This window comes from Podarcis tiliguerta (assembly GCF_965153285.1).
Source record: "Podarcis tiliguerta genome assembly, chromosome: 17".
NCBI classification, from domain to species: Eukaryota; Metazoa; Chordata; class Lepidosauria; order Squamata; family Lacertidae; genus Podarcis; species Podarcis tiliguerta.
Genome location: NC_139550.1, coordinates 34,359,302 through 34,383,128, shown reverse-complemented (window position 1 = coordinate 34,383,128; position 23,827 = coordinate 34,359,302). Strand labels below are relative to the sequence as shown.

The 23,827-nt window shown below is 44.3% G+C and overlaps 1 protein-coding gene and 1 long non-coding RNA gene across 2 annotated transcripts in view; one reads left to right on the top strand and one right to left on the bottom strand.

Moving 5' to 3' along the window:
- Window positions 1-23,827, top strand: part of PDE4A (phosphodiesterase 4A) — a 367,050-nt gene that overhangs the window by 55,130 nt on the left and 288,093 nt on the right. The window contains exon 3 of the mRNA XM_083419843.1: window positions 7,867-8,099. Within this exon, the coding sequence (XP_083275969.1) occupies window positions 7,924-8,099 (176 nt within the window). The 5' untranslated portion in view covers window positions 7,867-7,923. The remainder of the gene's footprint in view (window positions 1-7,866; window positions 8,100-23,827) is intronic.
- Window positions 18,097-22,100, bottom strand: LOC310667973. Its single transcript, XR_014506498.1, has 2 exons — window positions 20,529-22,100; window positions 18,097-19,693 (listed from the first exon to the last, which is right to left on the bottom strand). It is a non-coding gene; the product is annotated as an uncharacterized lncRNA (long non-coding RNA).

Here is a 23,827-nt window from a genome sequence, read left to right as displayed (position 1 = left end):
AAGACGATTGTCAGACCTTTGCCTCAGCGGCGGCCCTTTTCCTAGTTCAGTAGGCCAGAGTAGCCGTGGCGAACCTTTGCACCAAACCATGCCCACCTATATCTGACATGGTGTATGACATTCATGAAAGTCCTTATGTTCAGAAGAATTTCAGAGTGATGTACAGAAAAGATAAATCAAAACAACGCAGTAGTAAGGAAATGCAAAACAACTGTTTCAGAATACTATACAAAGTACAGGTCCAGTACCATACAAATGTAAAAGCCATGTACAGTGGTACCTTGGGTTACAGACGCTTCAGGTTACAGACTCCGCTAACCCAGAAATAGTACCTCGGGTTAAGAACTTTGCTTCAGGATGAGAACAGAAATTGCCCTGTGGCAGTGGGAGGCCCCATTAGCTAAAGTGGTGCTTCAGGTTAAGAACAGTTTCAGGTTAACAACAGACCTCCAGAACAAATCAAGTTCTTAACCCGAGGTACCACTGTACAAAAATAGAGATCAAATGTAAAAGAGATAAACAAAAATGAAAATTAGTGTAGCTCAAATGCAATTCTTTTTTAGAAAATTGAACAGTATACTACATTGGATTTATGGAAGAGGAAAGGGTGTGATGGCCTTATCCTTGCCCTTTTTTCCAACTGATCTGGAAGCAAAATTAAAATTAATGGCGAGGCTAATTCCACACAGACACACTAATGTGGATACCCTCCCTGTCTACTTTGTCATGACCAGAGCTCTCTCCACTGGCTCTCACAAGAAGCATGCTCTGTCCCCAGACCCTCATTATTTTGTGCAAGGGAATCAAGGTGTGGGGCAGGGCTCCCTGCCAAAAGCTGCGGGAGGTTTGCAAGCAGCATATATCAGCTGATCTGCAGCGTCAGCAAAGCACTGTGCATTTGCAAGTGCCTGTCGTCTGTAGTGTTTGCAAAACTGCATTTGTAAGCGTGGTTTGACTTCAAACTATACAGGGAAAGGAAAGCTCACCTGTCCAAAGGGCCTGCTAGGGTTAGGGGACGCTAGGGCCCAGCCCGCTGACTGGATCCAGTTCCTGGCCCCAGGGACTATAAGCAAAACTATTTGAAGGCATTTCGACGGTGCGCCCACTGAAGTGGGCACTAAAATGGTAGCCTCACTTAATGTTTGGCTTGACAACCACTTAAAATGACTTCCTCTAGCCAGACCCACTGACTTGCACTTGGGAAAAGTTTTGAAAAGACTTACGGGTATATTGAATCCTTGTCTCCTGGTCCATCAAACTTGCCCCAAGCCAGTTAAATGCTGTACCTGTTATTAACACAGTCCAAATTTTCCTGACTATTGGGAAGGTTTAGGGTTTTAGTTCTTTAGATGAGACACTACTAGTGTATTTGTACTACTTGTTGTACTTAAAATATACTTAAAAATCAAGCATGCATTCCAGCAGCAGGCAGAATGGATTCTTTTGTTGCACTCTTTTATCAGAGACCGTAACCGACCAGGGACCAGCTAAATGCAGTGATCAAGATCTATGATCATGTCTCCTGCATAGCAATAGGAGTTCCAGATTATTAATTCAAAGCTTTCTAAATCACCCTTCAGGGTACAGCACACAGCAATGACACTCACACAGCGATATTCAATATATACAAGCATAATAGTATATATTAAACCACATTTCTGTACATTGTACTTCTATTACCTTTAGTGGCAGTGCCTATCAAAGAACAGAGACATGCCCCAATGACTCTGTCTGAGGCTGTAATCCTTTACATATTTACTATAAGACCAATTGAACTCAATAGGAGTTGCTTCTGAGTAGACATGCATAGGATAGTGCAATGAGAAAGGTTAAAATGGCTTTGATTTTGTTTTAGACTACCAGTAGGGTTCATTTGATTGACAAGCGCATTCACACAAAAACCACCTGCAGAGAAATATTGATATAAGAAAATTGAAGCTTTATGAAATAAGTTTATGTCCCTAAGTGCATTGGGTCTAAAGGCATTTGCATTCAATACATGTCTACAAACACAGAAAACAGAAAACAAACCCATACACAAATTCGCAAACCTACACTTTAAATGCCGTCCTTTAAATCAGCACACCCTCTAATTTACCTGGCTGTCAAAAAGGGAAGCTATCAAGCAGACTAGCCACTAGGAGTGCTATAGCAGCTGGCCCTAAACTGATAGTATCCATTAATATTCAGAGATGTGTGTCTTCCAGAAGTATTAAGTATCTCCATATTTTATGAATGGGAACATAAGAATCATGAATGCAATATTTTATTTATGAATAGAACTCAAACCAGAAGTCTCAATATTGCACACGGAGCGAACCAGGGTGGCTTAGGCAGCTGTGTATCGCCTGTCTTTGCCCCACCATCATGTTCCTGACCTGCCAATAGGTAGCCAGGAACTTTCTTAAGGAACTGTCAAATGGGCAATACCAGCTGGCCGGGGACTCGACAAAGGGAAGGGTAGTGATCTGTGCCTGCAAGGGGAGGGGGGGATGTTTAAGTAAGACTGCAAGAAACGAGTTAAAATTTCAAGAGGAAATGCAAATAGGTATCAAAATGCAAGAGACACCCATATCTCGATGGACAGGTTGCAAATAATGTACTCATTAAACACCTCCTTTTTTTGTTATGTTTCTGCTATGTTTTGTAGGTGGGGTTTTTTGTTGTTTTTTGTAACGGGTTGGGCAAAATCTGAACTTTAAAAAGATGCTTGGAGTCTCCCTTCCTCTTGTCACTGGCAGTGAACCATGTTGCAGCAGACCAAATAAAGGATCAGACTTACCAGCCACTCTGCTTTTACTCAGTGCTTTTCTTCTAGGTAAAAAGGTGCCAGTATTGCGGACCCTTGAGCACTGCTTTTACTTAACCTGGTTTCCATCTCCGATTTTACTAAGACCACTGAGTGAACATTAAGGGAACACAAGTCCCTTGAGCAGGGTTGAAGTGCAAAGGAAATCCCTGATTTTTATAACAATCGGGACTATTGCCAATGCATCCATAGAACTAAATCATAAGCAGAGAGCTTTGCAGACATCTCCTGAACCTTGCTTCCAAATCTCAGAGTCTACTCTGTCTCATGCTGTGCTAGGGGAGAAAAAATAGAGAACCGACAAGCTGCTCTCCATTCAGCTGGAGGGAGGGGGAAGAGCAAAATGAGAAAGGAAAGCAGGGAACAAGCCTATTTCTTCTCCTCTCTGTTTTTTTACAAGAGTGATTTCCTAGCTCAAGAAAAGAGAGGCCCACTGGTCCTGGTGATGTTATTCTATGATTGAAAACTTGCAAAAAATGAGGGAAGGCTGAGCAAGGCTGTGGCATGGAGTCGGCTCTTTCTCTCCTCATTCCCTTTTCTGTCTAACGGTAAATAAATAACCCCCATTGTTCAGCCCGGACACTGAGATCCAGCGCCGAGGGCCTTCTGGCGGTTCCCTCATTGCGAGAAGTGAGGTTACAGGGAACCAGACAAAGGGCCTTCTCAGTAGTGGTGCCCGCCCTGTGGAACATCCCTTAAGATGTGAAGGAAATAAGTAGCTATCTTATCTTTAAAAGACATCTGAAGGCTGCCCTGTTTAGGGAAGTTTTTAATATTTAATGCTGTATTGTTTTTAACATGCAATTGGGAGCTGCCCAGAGTGGCTGGGGAAACTCAGCCAGATGGGCAGGGTATGTATGTATGTATGTATATATGTATGTATGTATGTATAAATAAATAAATAAATAATAATTATTATTATTATTATTATTATTATTATTATTATTATTATTATTATTTTAAGCTTACCCAGAGTCCGAACCACCATTTTAATAAAACAGTAAGCATCTAACCCTCCCAGAAGAAATCTTGCAGGGAAACGTGTGCAGGTTCCTTCTAAGGAAATTCTGTGAAAGGAGAATAAGTGTGCTGTGACCATCTTGTATGGGACGCAGGTGGCGCTGTGGGTAAAAGCCTCAGCGCCTAGGGCTTGCCGATCGAAAGGTCGACGGTTCGAATCCCTGCGGTGGGGTGCGCTCCCGTTGTTCGGTCCCAGCGCCTGCCAACCTAGCAGTTCGAAAGCACTCCCGGGTGCAAGTAGATAAATAGGGACCGCTTACTAGCAGGAAGGTAAACGGCGTTTCCGTGTGCGGCTCTGGCTCGCCAGAGCAGCGATGTCACGCTGGCCACGTGACCCGGAAGTGTCTCCAGACAGCACCCGGCCTCTTTGAGTGAGATAGGCGCACAACCCTAGAGTCTGTCAAGACTGGCCCGTACGGGCAGGGGTACCTTAGACCATCTTGTATAGTTTCCCCTGCTATTGAGGAATGCTCCCTGTTGTTATTAGACAGCAACAACATCGATGTGTACACGTGCTTGTGCGTAACATCCATATTGTGTGATCTCCAAGATCAGGACCAGCAGAACATAAACATCTTCCTATCGTATGCATAAGGTTGTAGGGGTGGCTGTCTCTCCAAAAGGGCTGGTGACCCAGTGGTGGATTTATGGTGTGTGGAACCTTCAGCTTAGCCCTATTTGTTCCTCGAAATGAATGTTCCTGTGTCAAAATTAGGGATGCATGAGATGATTTTACTTATTGGCTAAGAGCACTGGCAAGTGGGAGCAGTCAGACTGACTCATTTAAGAGAAATTGCGTAGAGGGGTACCTGCAGATTATGCTTCATAACTTTCTAGGAGGGCTAGAGATTTGCTTGCTTATTTATTTATAAGATAGTTCAGAGTCTGACGCCTCTGTTCAGGGTTGCCAGTGAAGGCCTTCATGGAGCCTGGAGTGGTGACCCCCACCCTAATGAATCTACCTCCATTGACTTTAGTTGAGGTGTAAGAAAATGAAGAATGGAAACAATGCAAGAAACTAAAACACTAGAATTCAACAATGGCAATTCATTCTTTGTAGTCACATTTCAAAGGTATCGTCTGAGTTGACAATGTATACCAATAACGTGGATGCTCCTCAGCCACAGAGGTCCCTAATTCTGGGCATACATATAAATCTGCCACTGATGTGACCGCTGCCTTAGAGGCAGCAGATGCTGACACTTGTTTGGGCCAGTTTCTCAGCTGTATTCTGGTTCCAGAGATGGCTCTTGTTCCCTCAGACTTTGGTGTAACCTGATGCCTGAATAGCATCTAATCAGCCCCATATGAATCTATCTATCTAAAGACAGAGCTGTAATGGTTGGGTGGGGAGAGGGGTTAGCCAGTTTTTTGTGTGAGAATGTTCAGGGTGGCAGGAGAGCATATATTGTTTATTAATATCCTTCCTAACTTGCACTAGCAAATTCCTTTACTTAGCAGAGTTTACATTCCCCTTTTCACGCACAGCAGATAGCTGGTTGCAGGCTTGTGTAAGCCTCTCACTATTATACAATTTAGTCTGTCTCAGATTGAATTGTATAAGGTAAAGGTAAAGGTACCCCTGCCCGTACGGGCCAGTCTTGCCAGACTCTAGGGTTGTGCGCTCATCTCACTCTATAGGCCGGGAGCCAGCGCTGTCTGCAGACACTTCCGGGTCACGTGGCCAGCGTGACAAGCTGCATCTGGTGAGCCAGCGCAGCACACGGAACGCCGTTTACCTTCCCACTGGTAAACGGTCCCTATTTATCTACTTGCACCCGAAGGTGCTTTCGAACTGCTAGGTTGGCAGGCGCTGGGACCGAATGACAGGAGCGCACACCGCCGCGGGGATTCGAACCGCCGACCATGCGATCGGCAAGTCCTAGGCGCTGAGGTTTTACCCACAGCGCCACCCACGTCCCACGTCTCAGATTGAATTGTATAGTTCCTGGTAAATTCCCTTTAATCCCTCTTAAAAGAATAAAGACACGACAGTCTTATTTAAAGTCAATGAAAGAAGTTTACTCACGTCAGTTCACAGTTAGATTCCTGAAGGCATACTTAGTTACAAATATGTACATGTGGATCTAGCTTATGCTAGCTGAAAGCTAAGTAAAGGAACTTGCTAGCTGAAAGCTAGCATAGCAGTCCCTAGCTAAAAAGCTGGTCCAACAAAGAAGGAAGTCAAAGAAGAAAGAGAGTGCTGCATGACTTTTCCTTTTTGTTACCTGGGCAGGTAAGGTCATGCTCACCTCTACTCACATGGAAGAAAGGATACTCCAGCCCAGGAAAAAACAGGAAGTTTTGACTGGCTGGACCAACATCCCCTTGCATGTCCACTCTAGGAAAACAAGGAATGTTGTATTTGATTGCTCCCAGTGGATTACAACCCACATTTTTGCCCGGGGTGAAGCTTCCAGAGGGGCGCCATTGAGACTCCCAACCTACGTGTGTGTGTATGCAAATGCACATGGGGTGTGTGCCAAACTGGGTCTTTGTCCAGGGTGAAATAAAGCCTAGTTTTGCCCCGGCTGAAGACTTCTAGCTTCATATAGATTTCATGGCTTCAACACTGGCCAACTTTTCTCTTTCTCCACCTGTCATTGCTTTGTTTACCATCTAGCTTGATGAAAAAGTGCTGGAGAAATAAATAAAAAAGCTTACACACTATTTTGTTATATTTGGCCTGATAGAGGTATTGCCTTAATATATAATTTAGAATCCACCTATCTAAGACATCCAGCTAATTCAAGAGGTACATTTGAAGTGCTTACGTGAATGATGTACATTGCCTTGAGTTCCTGGGACAAAAGGCAAAAGTGAAAGAAGCAAATAACACAATGGGTTCTGTCACTGGCATTTTGCAGCATTTAACGGCACCCTGTTGTCCCATCATGGTCAGGCCGCAGTGCTGCTTGCCAAATGAGGAATGAACAGAGGTGGGCTTAGGAATCACATTTCCAAACCCAATTCATATCTCAGCTTGGTAGAGGGAGAAATTTGATACAGATTAAAGGGGAACTGGGATGCAGGTGGCGCTGTTGGTTAAACCACTGTGCTGCTTGGGCTTGCTGATCGAAAGGTTGGCAGTTCGAATCCCCGCAACAGGGCGAGCTCCCGTTGTTCAGTCCCAGCACCTGCCAACCTAGCAGTTCGAAAGCACACCAGTGCAAGTAGATAAATATGTACTGCTCCGGCGGTAAGGTAAATGGAGTTTCTGTGTGCTTAGTCATGCTGGCCACATGACCTGGAAAAACTGTCTACGGAAGCGGACAAACGCCGGCTCCCTTGGCCAATAAAGCGCCGCAACCCCAGAGTCGTTCGTGACTGGACTTAATTGTCAGGGGTCCCTTTACCTTTACATTTAAAGAGGAACTACCAAATTCTCATTTGAAACAAAGGCATCCTTAAAATTCACCCATATTCACACTTACTCAAACTTTGCAGTAAAGTTATGCAACCAACCAATGTTTTATAAAACATTACAATAGCATACAAAAATGCATTATGTTGGGGGAAAGTGAGAGAACCAAAACTGACAGATCCTTCCATTCCTACAGCTTTATCTTGCCTGCTTGTATCCATATTTGGCAAGCTGAGCCTGCACTATGTAGCTCTTTAAGTTTCTGAAACCCTGTTGAATGGAGCAGTGGCGTAGCGTGGGTTGTCAGCACCCGGGGCAAGGCAAGTAATTTGCACCCCCTAACCCGGGGCAAGGCAAGTAATTTGCGCCCCCCCCCCCCGCTGCACTGTCCCTCCCCCGGATAGTCCCTCGCTCTCTCTCCGCACCGCACTGCACTGCACGCCTGGCACCCTCCCCTCCACAGTGGGCAGCGACCCGGCGGCTTGGATTGGATTCGCACAGCCAGCACTGCAGTGAGAGAGAGTGAGTGAGCCAGGTAGGGGCAGAGAGCTGCGAGTGCGAGCGCCCCCCCCAGATGTTGCGCCCGGTGTGGCCGGCCCCCCCTGCACCCCCCATGCTACGCCACTGGAATGGAGTAACCCAATTCCCACCCCCTCCCTCTTCTCCTCTGCAGAAGCCCAAGGACACATTGAACCCCAGCTGGTGCAGCCGCTCCTACGCTTCCTCCAACATGCTGGGTGCCGACCTGCGTCGGGGACGTAGACGCCTCTCCTCCAGCCTGCAAGTCCCACCCTGGAAGCCCGGAGACAGAGCACGCTCACCAGAGCCCGACAATGTCCAGCGGCCAACTACTCTCCCACTACGAATCCCTCCACGAATTTCTATCACCCATGCTGACCCGGACAGGTAAGGCAAAGGGAGACAGTGAAGCAGGGGAGCTGTGTTACTGAGAGAGCAAGTGTGCCCCTGGGCATCCTACAGATCTGAGATGCCCACACACAGAGAATATAAGGGATGGTTATTTGCTGTGTTGCATTTGGAGCTCCTGGGAAAAGAGGGTTGGGAGTGACCTCTGTAATAATGTGAGGGCAGGCATCCAGAAAAAGAGTTGTGCAAATGGTCCCCCAACCACACCTGTGTCTCGTTCGTATGTAAAAATTTTGCTACCGTATAATCAGCGTATAATTTACAAGGAATCTCTGGATCTACAAACGGCCAACAAAGGTGGGTTAGAAATTCAATTGCAGACTTATGTTCACATGTGGTGGGGGTGTAAAAATGTATAATTTTTTGCCAAAGGATGTTTAAGGAGATAACAGAAATCACTGGGTTAAACTGAAAGTTCAGAAGTAGCATTATTATCAGTTTACGATGGAGTGGAAGGTTCACAGGCTATGAAGGACTTGCTCACAAATTTATTGGCAGCTGCACAAGTTGTTATAGCTAGGAAGTGGAAGGGGCAAGCAGAATATAAAATGGAAGAATGGTATAAAGAGGTGTGGGATATTAATGATAAATGAACATGTGTCGTTAAGGTAAGATGGGGAATATGCAGGAGAAATGATTTTCAGGAGATATGGAGGGTGTTTGTAGAATTTGTACTGTTAAAATGGAAAGGGGTCAAACCATCGCAAGAGGTGTTGAAATTTTGGGAGGTTGGATAGTTACAATGGAATGGTCTCTGGGGTGGGGTGCACATTTTTATTCTTATTTATTTATTCTTATTACTTTGGCAAAATAAAAAAAATCATTAAAAAAGAAAGAAATTCAATTGCACATTACACGAGAAATTTCATCTTTTAAGTTTACTTGCTAGTGGCAAGATTGTTGGTGGTCATAGTGAACAGAACAGAAGCAACATGGCCCAAAACCTTACTAAGCCCAAACAGTCCGCTGCATATGATGTCAATAAACAGTGTCTGGTTGCAGTTAAGAAAGAACAGAATTGATGCATCAATCCTGGCCTCTGATTCCACTATCAGCATCAGCTTCTGTTCATGTTTGCTGAGGAGAAGTTCTGGGACTTGCTTCCTCTTCTTCAGCCAGGCTGTCAAAGTTGTGGAGAGATGCTTAGATGGTTGTTGTTGTTGTTTAGTCGTTTAGTTGTGTCCGACTCTTCGTGACCCCATGGACCAGAGCACGCCAGGCACTCCTGTCTTCCACTGCTTCCCGCAGTTTGGTCAAACTCATGCTGGTAGCTTCGAGAACACTGTCCAACCATCTCGTCCTCTGTCGTCCCCTTCTCCTTGTGCCCTCCATCTTTCCCAACATCAGGGTCTTTTCCAGGGAGTCTTCTCTTCTCATGAGGTGGCCAAAGTCTTGGAGCCTCAGCTTCAGGATCTGTCCTTCCAGTGAGCACTCAGGGCTGATTTCCCTAAAAATGGAGAGGTTTGATCTTCTTGCAGTCCATGGGATTCTCAAGAGTCTCCTTCAGCACCATAATTCAAAAGCATCCATTCTTCGGCGATCAGCCTTCTTTATGGTCCAGCTCTCACTTCCATACATCACTAGCTTAGATGGTAGTTCAGATAAATAACCGGGGAAGAGTACAGAGTTGGATTCTCTTGAGTTGGCCTAGTTCACACATCACAGTAAACTGTAATTAATGGTTTACTGCAGGCATGTCCAAAGTCTGTTTCGGGGGCCCGCCGGTCAGTTTAATCCAGCCCCTGTGCCAGTTTGTTTCCTGGGGTAAAATCCTAAAAAAACCTCAACAACTTCAACCCTTAAAAAAGGTCAACACCTGGTTGGCCCTTTGGTCGGCCCTCATGGCCCTTCACTTCATCAAATCTGGCCCTCTTTGAAAAATGTTTGGACACCACTGATTTACTGTGAATGAACCAGCTTTGCTTCTCCCCAGGAAGAAGGTTTTGCATTATATCTAAACCGAGGTTGTGGTTTGTTTCAGTGAAGCAAACAGCAACCTCTGGTTCAGATGTAACACAGCCAGGGATCGTGGTTTGTTTCCCAGCAGGAAGAAGCCAAGCAAGGAAGACTGACGCATGAATGGTTAACCCATTAGCTATGGCTAATGAAGCTGACTCAGCTAGCCCTGGCCCCAAGAGCTCAGACCTCTTCCTCCTCTTCTAGGCTGTGATACACCCATTATATCCATTTGTTTATTATTATCAAATAATAAATATATACTAGGATGCCTTTTGAGCTGCTCCTGTTGGAATGTAAGTTCTTAATAATGCTAAATCTCTTTTCTTTGCAATTCCCATTTCATTGAGTCCAAGTTTGTTTACCTGTGTTTCGCTCTGGCATTTAAGAAACTGCACCCACTTCTCTTCATATGGTTTCCAAACACCTTAGCTAGTACATATTGAAAGAGCAAAGATTCTTGATGATGCACAGGCAGGATTTAGACAGGGGAGATCCACAATGGATCACTGCCTGATCTTACAGCACCTAGCTGAGAAATACACGTCGCACCACAATCACCACCTATTCGCAGCATTTGTAGATTTTAAAGCAGCCTTTGATTCCATCCCAAGAACCTGACTCTGGGACAAACTCAACAAATCATCTATAGACCGACGTCTGCTGCTACTAATATACAACCTGTACAACAACACACGACTTCGTATAAGATGCAGCCAAGAAGGTCAACTCTCTAATTTCATTAGAACAACAAAGGGAGTTAAACAAGGATGCATTTTGGCCCCCTTTTTGTTCAACATCTATATAAACTCCCTAATAGACCACCTACAAGGAGCGGACTACTTTCCCTGATGCTTCTTGACAAATTCCAATCTAGTTGGTTGAAGGGCACTCTCAGAAAACTGGCCACATATGGTCTCTCCCCAGAGTATTTATTAAGCTTAGAAAGGGGAAGGGCCAAGAACATAATCAAAGAAAGACTCAGGGATATTGAAGTCCAAAATGACTTTAATCAACTTCCGATAACTTATAAACCTCTATACAATTCCCAAAGGCCCCATCTAGCAAACTATCTCAAAGTTCTAGACAATGCTAAACACCGATGGGCATTTTCCAGGGCCCGCTTTAACGCTCTCCCTTCAGCTCTTCTAGAGGGAAGATACAATAAAATACCGATCGAACAAAGATTATGTCCCTGTAACAGCAACAAAATCGAAACCATTGGGCATGTCATCTTTTACTGCCCATTATATCGAGACTCAAGAAAAGAGCTGATCGACCCGATTCTGAGGAAAATACCTCGTAGTACAGACGACACCTATATCAGACATCTCTTAGCTGACAAAGAGCCCGAAATTAACAGGTCCGTGGCAAAGTACTGTTACATTGCAACAAGAATAAGACGAGCAATGATGTCAACAACGGAGTTCAAACTGCAAACATCGAAGAAATGATAATAAACAGTAGTGACACCTGAATTCAATTTTAAAACCTTAAAAGTCGAAACCTGGTCATAAATATAAGCACCAATTCCGTGAATTGGCCATATTTTTAATGTTATTTGTAGTACAATCCTATAAATTGCTTTCTGGTCACAGACCGTATTAAAGATTTGATTTGATAAACACCTTAGCTAGTACATATTGTAGTGAGTTGCAGGGGTGGGGGTGTAGCCTGCATGATTCTCAGGTCCCTTATGATTCCTGGGGTCCTGGATCCAGTAAGGCTTAAAATGTAATGGAGGATCCCATTGTTGAACTAGCCAGTTAGCTTCTTGATGTGTTAATGGGCCTAACTAAGCATGGTTGTTAGTATAAGAAAGCAAATGGCTCTGTGGCAGAGAGCCAAGAGGTGGGGCCCCTCCCTCACCTGGCTGATAGAGAGAAGGACAACAGCCGGAACAATGTATGAAAGAACTGGGCAAGAAGCAGGCAGAAGCCAGAGGGCGAGAGTCATGCTTGATTTCTGCTGGAATCCAAGGCTATGACTGCAGGAGAAGCAAGACCTCTTGGGGTGTTGATGCTGTGAATCCCTCCATCATAGGGTCAGGTTGTATATGTGTGTAAATAAACCATACATCATAAAGACACCACAGTCTCTGCTGTACCTCATTTCAAGGAAACTCAACCCTGGGCATCATGCTACCTTGACCTGCTTGGAGACTAGGGAGATGTGCAACATTATTAACACTATACCTCAATTAGATGTAAAAGGAAGACTTTGACAAGTTTGCCATCCAAGCAGAAAAAAGCAACTTGGATGGAGTTTATTTTTGGTTGAACCTGTTGTTAAAAATTATATTTATTTATTTTTAAGTATTCTGCCTCTGGAGTGATTCAAAGAGTTCAAGTCCCAGGCCATTTTCAGGTGCCAGAACTTTTGATGCCAGGAGTTGTTGGTAACCGCAGGCACTGGTGGTGTCAGACTAACCTTTGCCCAGGTGAGCAGAGTGGGGCTATGGTAAAATAGAGTGTTGCTAGTGCAGTTCAGAATAGGATTCCTTGAATGAGAAGCTAGTTGCTGCTTTGAACAGCAGCATATCTGGATGGATTGAGGCCAATACTGGATGACTAGGGTGGGGGAGACTTGGAATGGAATTTTGTGGGTAACTCAGTTGTGGCCCCTGCAAGGCAGCCATTAAGAATTGTTTGTGTGCTCTCTTTTATTTCAAAGAGAGGTGGTAGATTCATAGAATTGTAGAGTTGGAAGGTATCCCAAAGATCATCTATTCCAACCCCCTGCAATGCAGGAATCTTAACAGAAAAAAGAGTGTTTTCTTTCTCCTCCTCTTTGTATGCTCACTACACACATCAGACCATTAGGGTTAATCCAGAGAGATTTACGATTAAATCTGCCTCTGAACTTCCCAACCACACCATCTGTATTAAGTGGCTTATTCAGATCAGAGATATACATTTCCCTGTGACAGAAATTCCCTTTAAAACCTCCTTCATCTCCTTAACTTCCCTCCCTCTCAAGCCACCATTCCAGAGGGGGCCTGCATAATCCTCTGAGTGATGATCTCCTCTTTGATAATCTCCTGTTTGCTGTGCTTTGAGGGAGCTCTGAGCCCAAAGCCAATGCTGAAAACATCTCAGCCAAAGGATCATGATTAGTTTAGTACTACTGGCAAGCCAGGTGCCCCGACCTTATATTTGTGCATTTCTGCCTAAGTGTAGAACCTGACATTTATCCCTATTGAAATTCATTTTGTTAGTTCTCCAATCGTTTAAGGTCATCTTGAATCCTGATTCTGTCTTCTGCTGCATTAGCTACTTTCATGGGAAAGGCAATATTAATTGCATCATAGACATCCACACAGGTGGATTCATCCATGAGACAAGGTGGGGCGACTGTCTCACACAGCAGGATTCACAGCAACAGTAGCAGATCCCTGTGTAGATCTTTATTTCCCGCCCGTCCCCCGCCCGGTTCCTGTGTGTGTGTGTGTGTGTGAGAGAGAGAGAGGGAGAGAGAGAGAGAGAGAGAGAGAGTTTAATTTAGGAATTTGAACTGCTAGACTGGCAGGAGCTGGGATCGAGCAACAGGAGCTCACCCTGTCACGGGGATTTGAGCCGCCAACCTTCCGATCAGCGAGCCCAAGCGGCTCAGTGGTTTAGACCCAGGGCCATCTTAAGCATATCCAGCACCATGGTACGAAGTTCCCTCCAGCGGCCCCACCCCACCCCGTTTCCCAGAGTTTTTTAAGGGAGGATGGCGCTGCCAGCGGGGCTGGAGGAGGAGGGCAGTGGCTGAAGGGTGGCTCCTCTGGTGGGGAAGAGGTAGAGGCTGGACACGGCACCTGGCTGCTTCGTGCTGCAGTGGCTACGGCAGATGGCATGGCGGAGGTGGGCAAGGGTGCCAAGCTAATGCCGAGAGGTGCCGCGTCCAGCCTCCACCTCTTCCCTGGCACCTTCCAGAACTTGGCGCCCCACGCCACTAGCCTCAATGGGTAAGACGCCCCTGTTTAGACCACAGCGTGCCGTAACCCCATAGTCACCTTTGACTGGCCTTAACTGTCCAGGGGTCCTTTACCTTTACCTTTTACAAGTTTAGGAATACACCAGAAATAGTTACTAGCATGGTTGGGAAAGAAATAAGAATCATATACTTTTTGGATTGCTATGCTGTGTCTGGTGTGTATACAGTCATACCTCATGTTGCATCCGCTTCAGGTCATGTTTTTTTGGGGGGGGTTGCGGACTACCAAAACCTAGAAGTACCGGAACAGGTTACTTCTGGGCTTTGGCAGTTGCGCATGCACAGAAGCACTAAATTGCACTTTGCACATGTGCAGAAGCGCCAAATTGCAACCTGCGCATGCGCAGACGCGCAGACGCAGGTTGCAAACGTGCATCCCGCATGGATCACGTTCGCAACCCGAGTGTCCACTGTACATTGTTTATAATTATGTGGAGGGCCAGGAAAGAAAATAAAGCATTGAGGAAGTAGTGGGCATGGACAGTAACAGAAAATGACAATTGATCCACCGCCCACCCCCAAACACTGAAACAAATCGTCTACAGCCCCAGGTGGAGATGTTTGGAGCTTCATTTCCCTGAATTTACAGGGGGGGGAAGCATTGAGACTGGTGTTGTTTGAAGGCTAGCATCATTTGGACTACACAAATCAAGTGGGACCACAAACGGCTGCAAACACGCAGTATACTCCTGTGTATTTGCTAAGTGTACCTTACAATGTTGTGGCAGCCGCCTCCATCACCCTCTTATTAAGGACCAAGTTCCATGTGGCAGCACAGCCCACGTGCCTTTGCATTCCTCATGCCTGCATCTGCACTACGCTGCTCCGTTCCTGGCTTTGCCCCCTCCAGTTTTGGCAAGAACTTGTCAGAAAGATAACGTTCTGGCTTAGCCACAAAAGAACTCTGGCGGTCTGCAAATCTGCTGGATTGCTTGCTATTCTTTTACCATTGTGAGGCACAAAGGCATCAGAGTTAAGATGGTGATTATCAATAATGGGGTGCATTTTGGATTCCCAACTAAATGCCACGCAACAGATCTTGTGTCTTAATGCTATGCAATTATAGCCAGCAGCATATGCCATCATTAGCACTCCCTGGTGTGCTGGAGAAGGGGGTATTAGCTAAAAGCATGCTTATTTTTAGAAGGTCCTTTAAATGTTTCTTTTTTGAAAGAAAACACCCATAAATAGTCCTTTAGTCCCCAAGAGCCCTATTAGTTGAAGCAGCATGATGTGCCCTGAGATTAGTATTAATGTGCAGCCCACTTTATAAACTAATCTGGGAATTGTCTTTTTAATACTAGAGGAATATATGCTCAGCATTGACTTCTCTAAAGCTGCAGTCCTGTGCACGTTTCCCTGGGAGTAAGCTGAAAGGAGAACCTTGAAAGAGTCTCAGGCTGCGTGTCACTGCACTATCACAGGCTGCTGTTTTAAGGACCTCTTCATACATTGTATGTTTGGAGGCACACCTGTGATAAGGAACAAGAAGTGTTTTTCATTCTGAGGGTGGCATTCACTCATGAACCTTTCAGGGGCTGGATGACTATGGTGCAACTTGAATAAAATATTGGAGGGGCCTAGATAATATTTTTTTTTTTAAAATCCATTTAAACATATATAATCACATCATTCTTATCCGCTTTACCTCTTTGGCTCTTTAGACCCTATCAACTTCCTTCCCTCCCACCTCTTGGCTTTCAAAATTAACCTTTATATCACAGCATTTTATATATTTTCCAATTCTAATAAGACTCATCATAAAATACCTCAATATTTAAATAAATGCAGAAAGGTAAAAAAATTCTCATTACAAGTCTTCAGATACCCCTACTAGCGTTGTTGATGGTTTACAATGATCTTTCAAATATTGTCTAAATTTACTCCAATCTTTTTGGAAAACTTGATCATGCTGTTTTGGGATTTCCCCCGTCAGCTTCACCAGTTCTGCCAAGTCCATCATTTTCATCTGCCACTCTTCTTTCATTAGTACTTCTTGCTGTTTCCATTTTTGGGCTAAAAGGGTTCTTGCCGCTGCTGTTGCATACATGAGCAGTCTTTTATCTTTTCTTGGTATCTCTTCGCCTACTATACCCAGTAAAAAGGCTTCTGGTTTTTTAACAAAAGTGTTTTTAAACATTTTCTTTAGCTTGTTATTTATCATTTCCCAGAAAGCCTTTAGGAGGGGCCCAGATAATCAACCACAAGATGCGGCGCACATACACACCCCATTTGAATGGCAATGCCTATCACTTTGGGAGGCTTTGCCCCCCGAATATTTTATTGGGAGTGAAGGGACTTGAGCCCCTAGGAATTGGCTCCTCTGCTCTGCTGGATGGGGCGAGAGACATACATGACTCTTAACTTTCTCCATAGGCAACATACCAGCCAAGTGGAAGTCAGAGGTTTCTACCAGGGTTCTCACCCAGCCACAAGATTTGGCGAGCTCTGGTGGAGCAGTACCCTACTTGCCCTCCTGGACTAGCCTCAACTGGTCTTCCTAATAGCAAAGCTGGAGGTTATATTTTAGGTGGTATACCAGCTAAAAGAAAAAAAGGCAATAGAAGTTAAATTGCATAGCATCACCTAGTGGTTGGAGGAAATGTAACCCTCAACCAGATGCAGGCGACAGGAATTCATTTCTCTCCAGTTTCATTATCCTGTTCTTGAAGGGCTCAATTTGCAATTCTCATAAAAAACAACAACTAATAATCCTGTGTTGGTCTATAAGGGGGGAGGGAATCCATAGTGGGATTTTGCAAGCATTCATATGCTCAGAGAGTGAGCTGCAGGCAGTCTTTTGTTTCTCCTGCACTGACGTTCTAGGATGTGAGATGGTCACCTGTCTATGTCACCGGGTGGATCTTGCTCTGTAATATACGGTTTGTCACTCAGACTGCAATCATTTGGTGGAGCATCCTTGCAGCCTGAGCCAATTCTAAGAAGACAAAATTGTTCCATGCAAGCAAAGCTGTTAGCAGCCTAACCCATCTCTCAGGAACATTAACAGCAAGCGGCGTTGATAGCTTTATAATCAAGGAGCCTATTCCAAGGCAGCACTGACACAAACTCTGCAGGAAATATGTGTGTCTTTCCTAGAGACCGGTGAATGTATTTTAATCTTCTCCATCTTAAATGTAAAGCACATTTGATTAAATGTAAGTTGCCTTCCCCATCCACCTCCATGTGATGTGGTATGTCCAAGGTTTCGTTATGAAACTGTTGACTTTTACAAATGTGTAATGTATTTTTCTTTTTACAGTATGGATTATAGACATAGAGAGCACAGTTCTGTATAGATAACAATTTTATTGTGTTGTACAGGGAAATTTGTTCCTAAATACCTGTGGTCTTCTGTCAAAGTCATTCCTGGCTGCAAATCACTGTGGGAAAACTGTAAGGGGCAGAACAGTATTTATGGCAGCAATAAAATAAAATAAGATCTAGTGAAATGTGGCAGAAATCCCAACCTTCTGGAAGCCTAAAAACTAAAAAGTTTACAGGACTCGAAGAAAATCATGGATCTGTTCAAAATTAAAGTATGTATAATTAAGTGGGCCTCAGATTTAGTCACTTCTTAATTATTTTGTATTTGATTCTTCTCTCAACTTGTTTCTACCTGCAGCTTAGAGCTGAAATGAGAGATATGATTTGGTAAAAGACATGGTTCTTTTTTGTACACAGATATTTCATCATATTTAATTACGTCTCACTTCTTAGGTGTGTGGCGCTATTTTGTTTTGTGTTCCATCATTTTTAATTTTTTATTCTACCTAAAGCTGGAAGTGGCCTAGGTCTCTCTGGACTACTGAAACCGAGTGTCCCTGATCATTGTTCTTGCTGGCCAGGGCTGGGAGCAGCACACAAACACTCAAAGGCTTGGCCAGTATTCTCTGTAAAACGGACTGCACACACCCACCTCCCAAGCATGTCCCAGAACCTTTTGCGAATTGCAGTGTTTCTGAAATGCAGAAAACTTGAAAAGCACAATAGACAATAGAGTCTGCAGCAAAATAAGCACTCCAGCATAAGTGTGCAGTGAGATAAGATTCTTTTTATTGCTAAAAGAGATCAAAATCAATATCTAGATATAACAATTTGATTCTTTTCATCCCCCCTCCCATTTATATTTCACCCTATGTTGTAATCATCCCAGGAGCATTCAGTTAAAAACAAAAAAATTAAACATAATATGCATAAGGAAAGATAAAAACGAACAAATTTGATAATAAATATACACAATCTTCCTTGCTAAGATTTTAAAGAAGCCAGTCACAGGACTGGAGCCATTCCTTAGCCACACTCCTAATGAGTCTGGCATGGTTTCCGTTTTAATATTCCTTTGATATCTCCACCAAATAGTGTGTTTTTATTCACACTCAAGTGTCACAGAAGAGTAATACAGTAATGCCCACACTGAAAGTGTTGGGCTTTCAGTGCCTGTAACACTTTCTGGGTCGTCTACAAATTTTTGCTTGGAAGTGATTATTTCACACATTTTCCAAAAATATTTTTCACCCAGAACCAGCGTTCCACTTAAGATCTGTGAAGCTGCTGCATTAAACCAAGTATAGATAGAAATTCCAGCACGCTGTTCTGTCTCAATGGGAGGCAACTCCCAAAACCTCAGGAAGCTTAATTCCTTCGTTTGTTAATATAGAATGCAGATTCCACGAAATGGAAATAAGTACCAATGTACCTGCTGCCAAGTCCACAATTGCTCCGATGGAAAAGAAGGTGACGATGAAATCATCGTGTTTTCCCGGCTTAAAGATTTTATAAAGCGCAAAGGCCATACAAAAAACGGTCAGCGCATTGGCAATTGAGGCCAATGGCATCAAGACCTGGGCAAGGATGATTTCAGAGCGTAGGGACTCCTCATCGTTTAATGGTATGCATATGATGTTGATCTTTTTCATTGTAATTCTGCACACGGAACTTGCGCCCCAGATCCCAGTGCCCACAATGCCAGGTTTGTTGCTGCCCATAATGTTCTCAATCTGCCACACTCTTTGGAGAACCAGAACCATAGTTTCTGCAGACAACATGCAAATCTCTTGGTAGGGGTGTGTATCCGGAATCGGTTGAAAGCAGGCTCCTCTGAGATCTTGTTCTAGAGGCATGTGTGGGTCAGCGTTAGGAGTGGGAGGAATCCCTCCTGCTCTTGCCCTCTTGGATGGATTAGCTTTCTCTGGGAGGAGGGGGGTCGGGTCATTGTCATCCTCCTTAAGGGGGGGTGAGGTTCCCCCAACGTTGTTACTCACTGTTTGTTATATTTGCTCCGTTTTCTCGGCTTCCTCAACCTGCTCTGTTTCTGAGCCAGGGAAGATGGCTTTGGCTCTCTGCCAATTCCTTGTTTTAGAGGAATTGTGAGTCCCAGTTATGCTCTTCTGGCTCTTTGCACCTCGTTTTCTCCTTCCGGCAGGCATTCTCAATAATAAATTATTATTGTTACTCTCCATTCAAGATTGGCAGATGTGGAGCAGATGTTCATAAAGCAGCCAATAAGAGCCAGGACAAAGGCACCCAGTTGCAAACAGGATACTCTGCACAACAGCCGTACTGGAAAGGAGCCATAATGTGCCTGGGCTGGACCTTTAGCTTTGGTACTGGGAAGACTGGTGATAGAAGGCATGCTGGAGAAAAACACAGACAAAAGATAACCGTTAGATACTTAGACCCAATATCATATGGACATCCACCTGGCCTAGGGGGCGAGGCCCACATTCACCAGCCCTACTGAAGAGGCTCTTCATGAGGCCAGAGGAACATCGCCAGACCGTGAGGTGTGGAGGCCGCTCCCTGCAAGGCCCTTTCCACCTGGCCTAGGTGGAACACCACCCGGCTAATGTTTTCTTGATTTATTGATTTAATATGCTGTAAACCGCTTTGAGATTTTTATTAAGAATATAAAGCGGTATAGAAATTAAAAAATAAATAAATAAATCTCCTAAAGTTTGAGCAAATAGTGATGTGCAGCTAAAGCAATGCCATCATTCTAGGGCAAATTCTGCACTTCCCACCTTGAGACGTTGGAATGGAAAAGTCTGCTGTACCTGCAATCATAAGTGCCAGGAATCAGACTTCCCCAGGGGTGAAGAAATGGCACAACTGCACAACCCCTTTTGTTCTACTGGACCCCCTCCATGCAGATAATTGGGCTCTTGTCCACTCGTCTTCTGCTCCCCTCCCTTCCCTCTCCATTGTTAAAATGTCAGGCATGATACAACCAAAGTTACACATCTACCCTCCAAAGAAAGTTTGGTGCAACAGACTCATACAGCTACTGTTCAGGAAATAATCCTTTCCAGCTTTAGTCCCCCTCCCCCCTCTCTCACACACACACAATGTGAAAAGCCTACCAAGTGGCTCTCAGACAGGACAAAAGGAAATAAAAGTCAATTTGTTATTATCTGAGAAAACACTGCTATGTTGGTGGGGAACTGAGGAGTGCTGCATTTATGCACCTACACGAAATCAGTTCTTCAACTAGTCTCTGGTATGCAATGGCTTTTTCTAGGGCTGCCTCTTCGTTTGTCTGACCTCAGAGAAGACCTGAGAAAAGTGAAGCTGGTCTGAGCACGGTAGCAACCGCTCCTTGGAGTTCTGAGGCAGTTGGAATGCAGCTTGTTTTGAACTCTCAGAACAACAGAAATCATAACTCCAGAGTACTGGTTGTTTAGAACATTTGGCAACTGCTTGGAGGCAGTATGCATCTGAATACCAGTATGATTCTGCAACTTTTAAAAGACACCTTTTTGTTAGCTGGAAGCTTATGCAAAGATTGGGTACAAAATGTGGAAATAAACACCTCAGCTGTCAGTTCCAAAGGAATGAGCGAGCAAGATTTGAAATAAACAAATGCACAAATAAACAAATATTTAGTTGTTTCCATTGGGTTTGAACACCACTTCGGATTAAAGCAACTTTATTCAGTAGTATTGGTGGATCTTACTAGTCCAGTATCCCTTTTCTAAAAATAAAAAGCTTTATAAAAACTCTATGGGGACAGGCAAGTATTAACTCCGTATTACAGTCTGTCAGATGTGTGGAGACGTCTGGTACTGTGAAATAATTTATTGCTTAAGTTCGGGCTACTTTGTAAATGATGAGGGGGATCTTTGACTCAGAGGTTTCCCAGCCCATTGGTTGCTTTCCTGGTCACCCGGATATCAATTCTCCCTACATTCACTGTGTTGGTCCCCAGGTAGATGACTCTTTTGAGATTCGCTGATCTTCATGTGCTATGGACTCATAATAATTTTTTTTTGTAGATTTATAAGTCTTCTTCAGATACTTTTCCTGCACATGCTTGTGGGGATTCCTTCCCTTATAAAATGTGGGACTGAAAATATCCAGCATTCCCAATTTGAATCCCTGAATGGGAAGTGGCAGACACACCCTGTGTGAAGGAGCACTTTCCTCTTACTGGTACTTTTGGGAACATGGGATATAAACGAACTGTACCTCAATCTAGAGATCTGTAAGCCCCCAGTATACTGCTAAATCAATTTCATTGCTTTGACCTTTCCTGTTAAGGGAGATGCTACAGCTCTTGGGTCATTGCTGCTGCCCGTTTCTGCACCTTCCCCAGCTTTATGATACCCATTTTGAGACCAGGTGACTAAAAGAGCACACAGTATTCTAAATGTTAATGTCTCCCTCCGCAAAGAAATGGCCTTGAATTACCTGCCCCTTTCAGTTCTGCCTTTTAAGCCCCAGACTCCTTTGTTCTGAATATTTTGTCACAAGCTCAGCTTTCCACCCTCCCCTTAGAGCCACAAGGCCCCGGGCTAAAATACACTGCTACCAAAAATGACAAAGTGCTCAGTTTAGCAGCGGAAGAAGAAATGAAGCTGCAAGCGGTTTTTGTGTCATTCCCTCACTCTCAAGGGCTGTTTTCTTCAGGTGGTGGTTAGGAAGAAGAAAAGTTTTGGATTTGATATCCCGCTTTATCACTACCCGAAGGAGTCTCAAAGCGGCTAACATTCTCCTTTCCCTTCCTCCCCCACAACAAACACTCTGTGAGGTGAGTGGGGCTGAGAGACTTCAGAGAAGTGTGACTATCCCATCAGATGTCAAAGTGATAAACAACTACCTGACATTCAGAAGACATCTGAAGGCAGCCCTGTTCAGGGAAGTTTTTAATATGTGACATTTTAGTGTATTTTTCATCTTTGTTGGAAGCTGCCCAGAGTGGCTGGGGAAACCCAGCCAGATGGGCGGGGTACAAATAAGAAATTATTATTATTATTATTATTATTATTATTATTATTATTATTATTATTATCATTACTAGCCCAAGGTCACCCAGCAGCTGCATGTGGAGGAGAGGAGACGCGAACCCGGTTCACCAGATTACGAGTCCACCACTCTTAGCCATGGGGTGCAGGGCATGGGCACAGCCATGCTTTTTGTTGGGAGGGGAGGCCTTTTGATGGGGGGGGCAGAACCAATGTGATTGGTCAGTTAGTTAAGTATATTTTGTATTGTTTTACTTGATCTAGAGGGGACAGCTGTCCTCACCTTGGCTATGCCCATGGTGCAGGGGGGCAGCTGTCCCCCTAAATCCAGTAAATAAATAAAAATACTTAACTAACTGTCCAATTGCATCACAGATAACTCAGTTCTGCCCCCGCAACATAAAGCTCCCCCCCAATAAGTCCTGGCTATGCCCATGACAAATATAAGATTAAAAAACAAATAATATAAAACCTACATATAGCAACTGTGTTTTGTGTTGTGTAGGCTCCTGTGTAAAGGCCCCCCCACCTGCTAGCCTGCTCCCTAAAATACCACTGGTTCACTCATTTCTATATCAATTACGGTACTTTGATAGGATACATATTATGTTATGTGCAAATGGCAAATAGATACCTGTTAGGTCCATAAATTACCATATAGCATATTGTTGTTGTTGTTTAGTCGTTCAGTCGTGTCCGACTCTTCGTGACCCCATGGACCAGAGCACGCCAAGCACTCCTGTCTTCCACTGCCACCCGCAGTTTGGTCAGATTCATGTTTGTAGCTTCGAGAACACTGTCCAACCATCTCGTCCTCTGTCGTCCCCTTCTCCTTGTGCCCTCCATCTTTCCCAACATCAGGGTCTTTTCCAGTGAGTCTTCTCTTCTCATGAGGTGGCCAAAGTATTGGAGCCTCAGCTTCAGGACCTGTCCTTCCAGTGAGCACTCAGGGCTGATTTCCTTAAGAATGGATGCGTTTGATCTTCTTGCAGTCCATGGGACTCTCAAGAGTCTCCTCCAGCACCATAATTCAAAAGCGTCAATTCTTCGGCGATCAGCCTTCTTTATGGTCCAGCTCTCACTTCCATACAGCACTACTGGGATATTCAACACAAAAAACAGTGACAATTTGTTGTTGACAAAGGACAGCTGGAGAAATAAAGGGCCCCATTACCTTCAGTGGCTTAGGGCCTCATCAAACCTAAGTCTGGCCCTGTGTATACCAACCCACCTACAATTTCCTGTGTCTTCATCTGACTTTCAACCCAGATGTGCAGTTTTCAGAAGGAAAGGGGGCAGAAAAACAAAAGGTGTGAAATCCCCACAACACGCGCTCAAAGGACCTTCTGGGATTGTGGCCCACATTCAGTTCTTTACAAGTGTAAAAATCATAGGCGTGTATGACAGAAATATCAGCAATATTCTGGAACTCCAGTTCTGTCTATCTATAAACGGTGTTAATTTTAGCCATCTTCTAGCTAGCTATAACAGGGGTGTGTGTGTGTAGACCAGCAACACTTAATTATC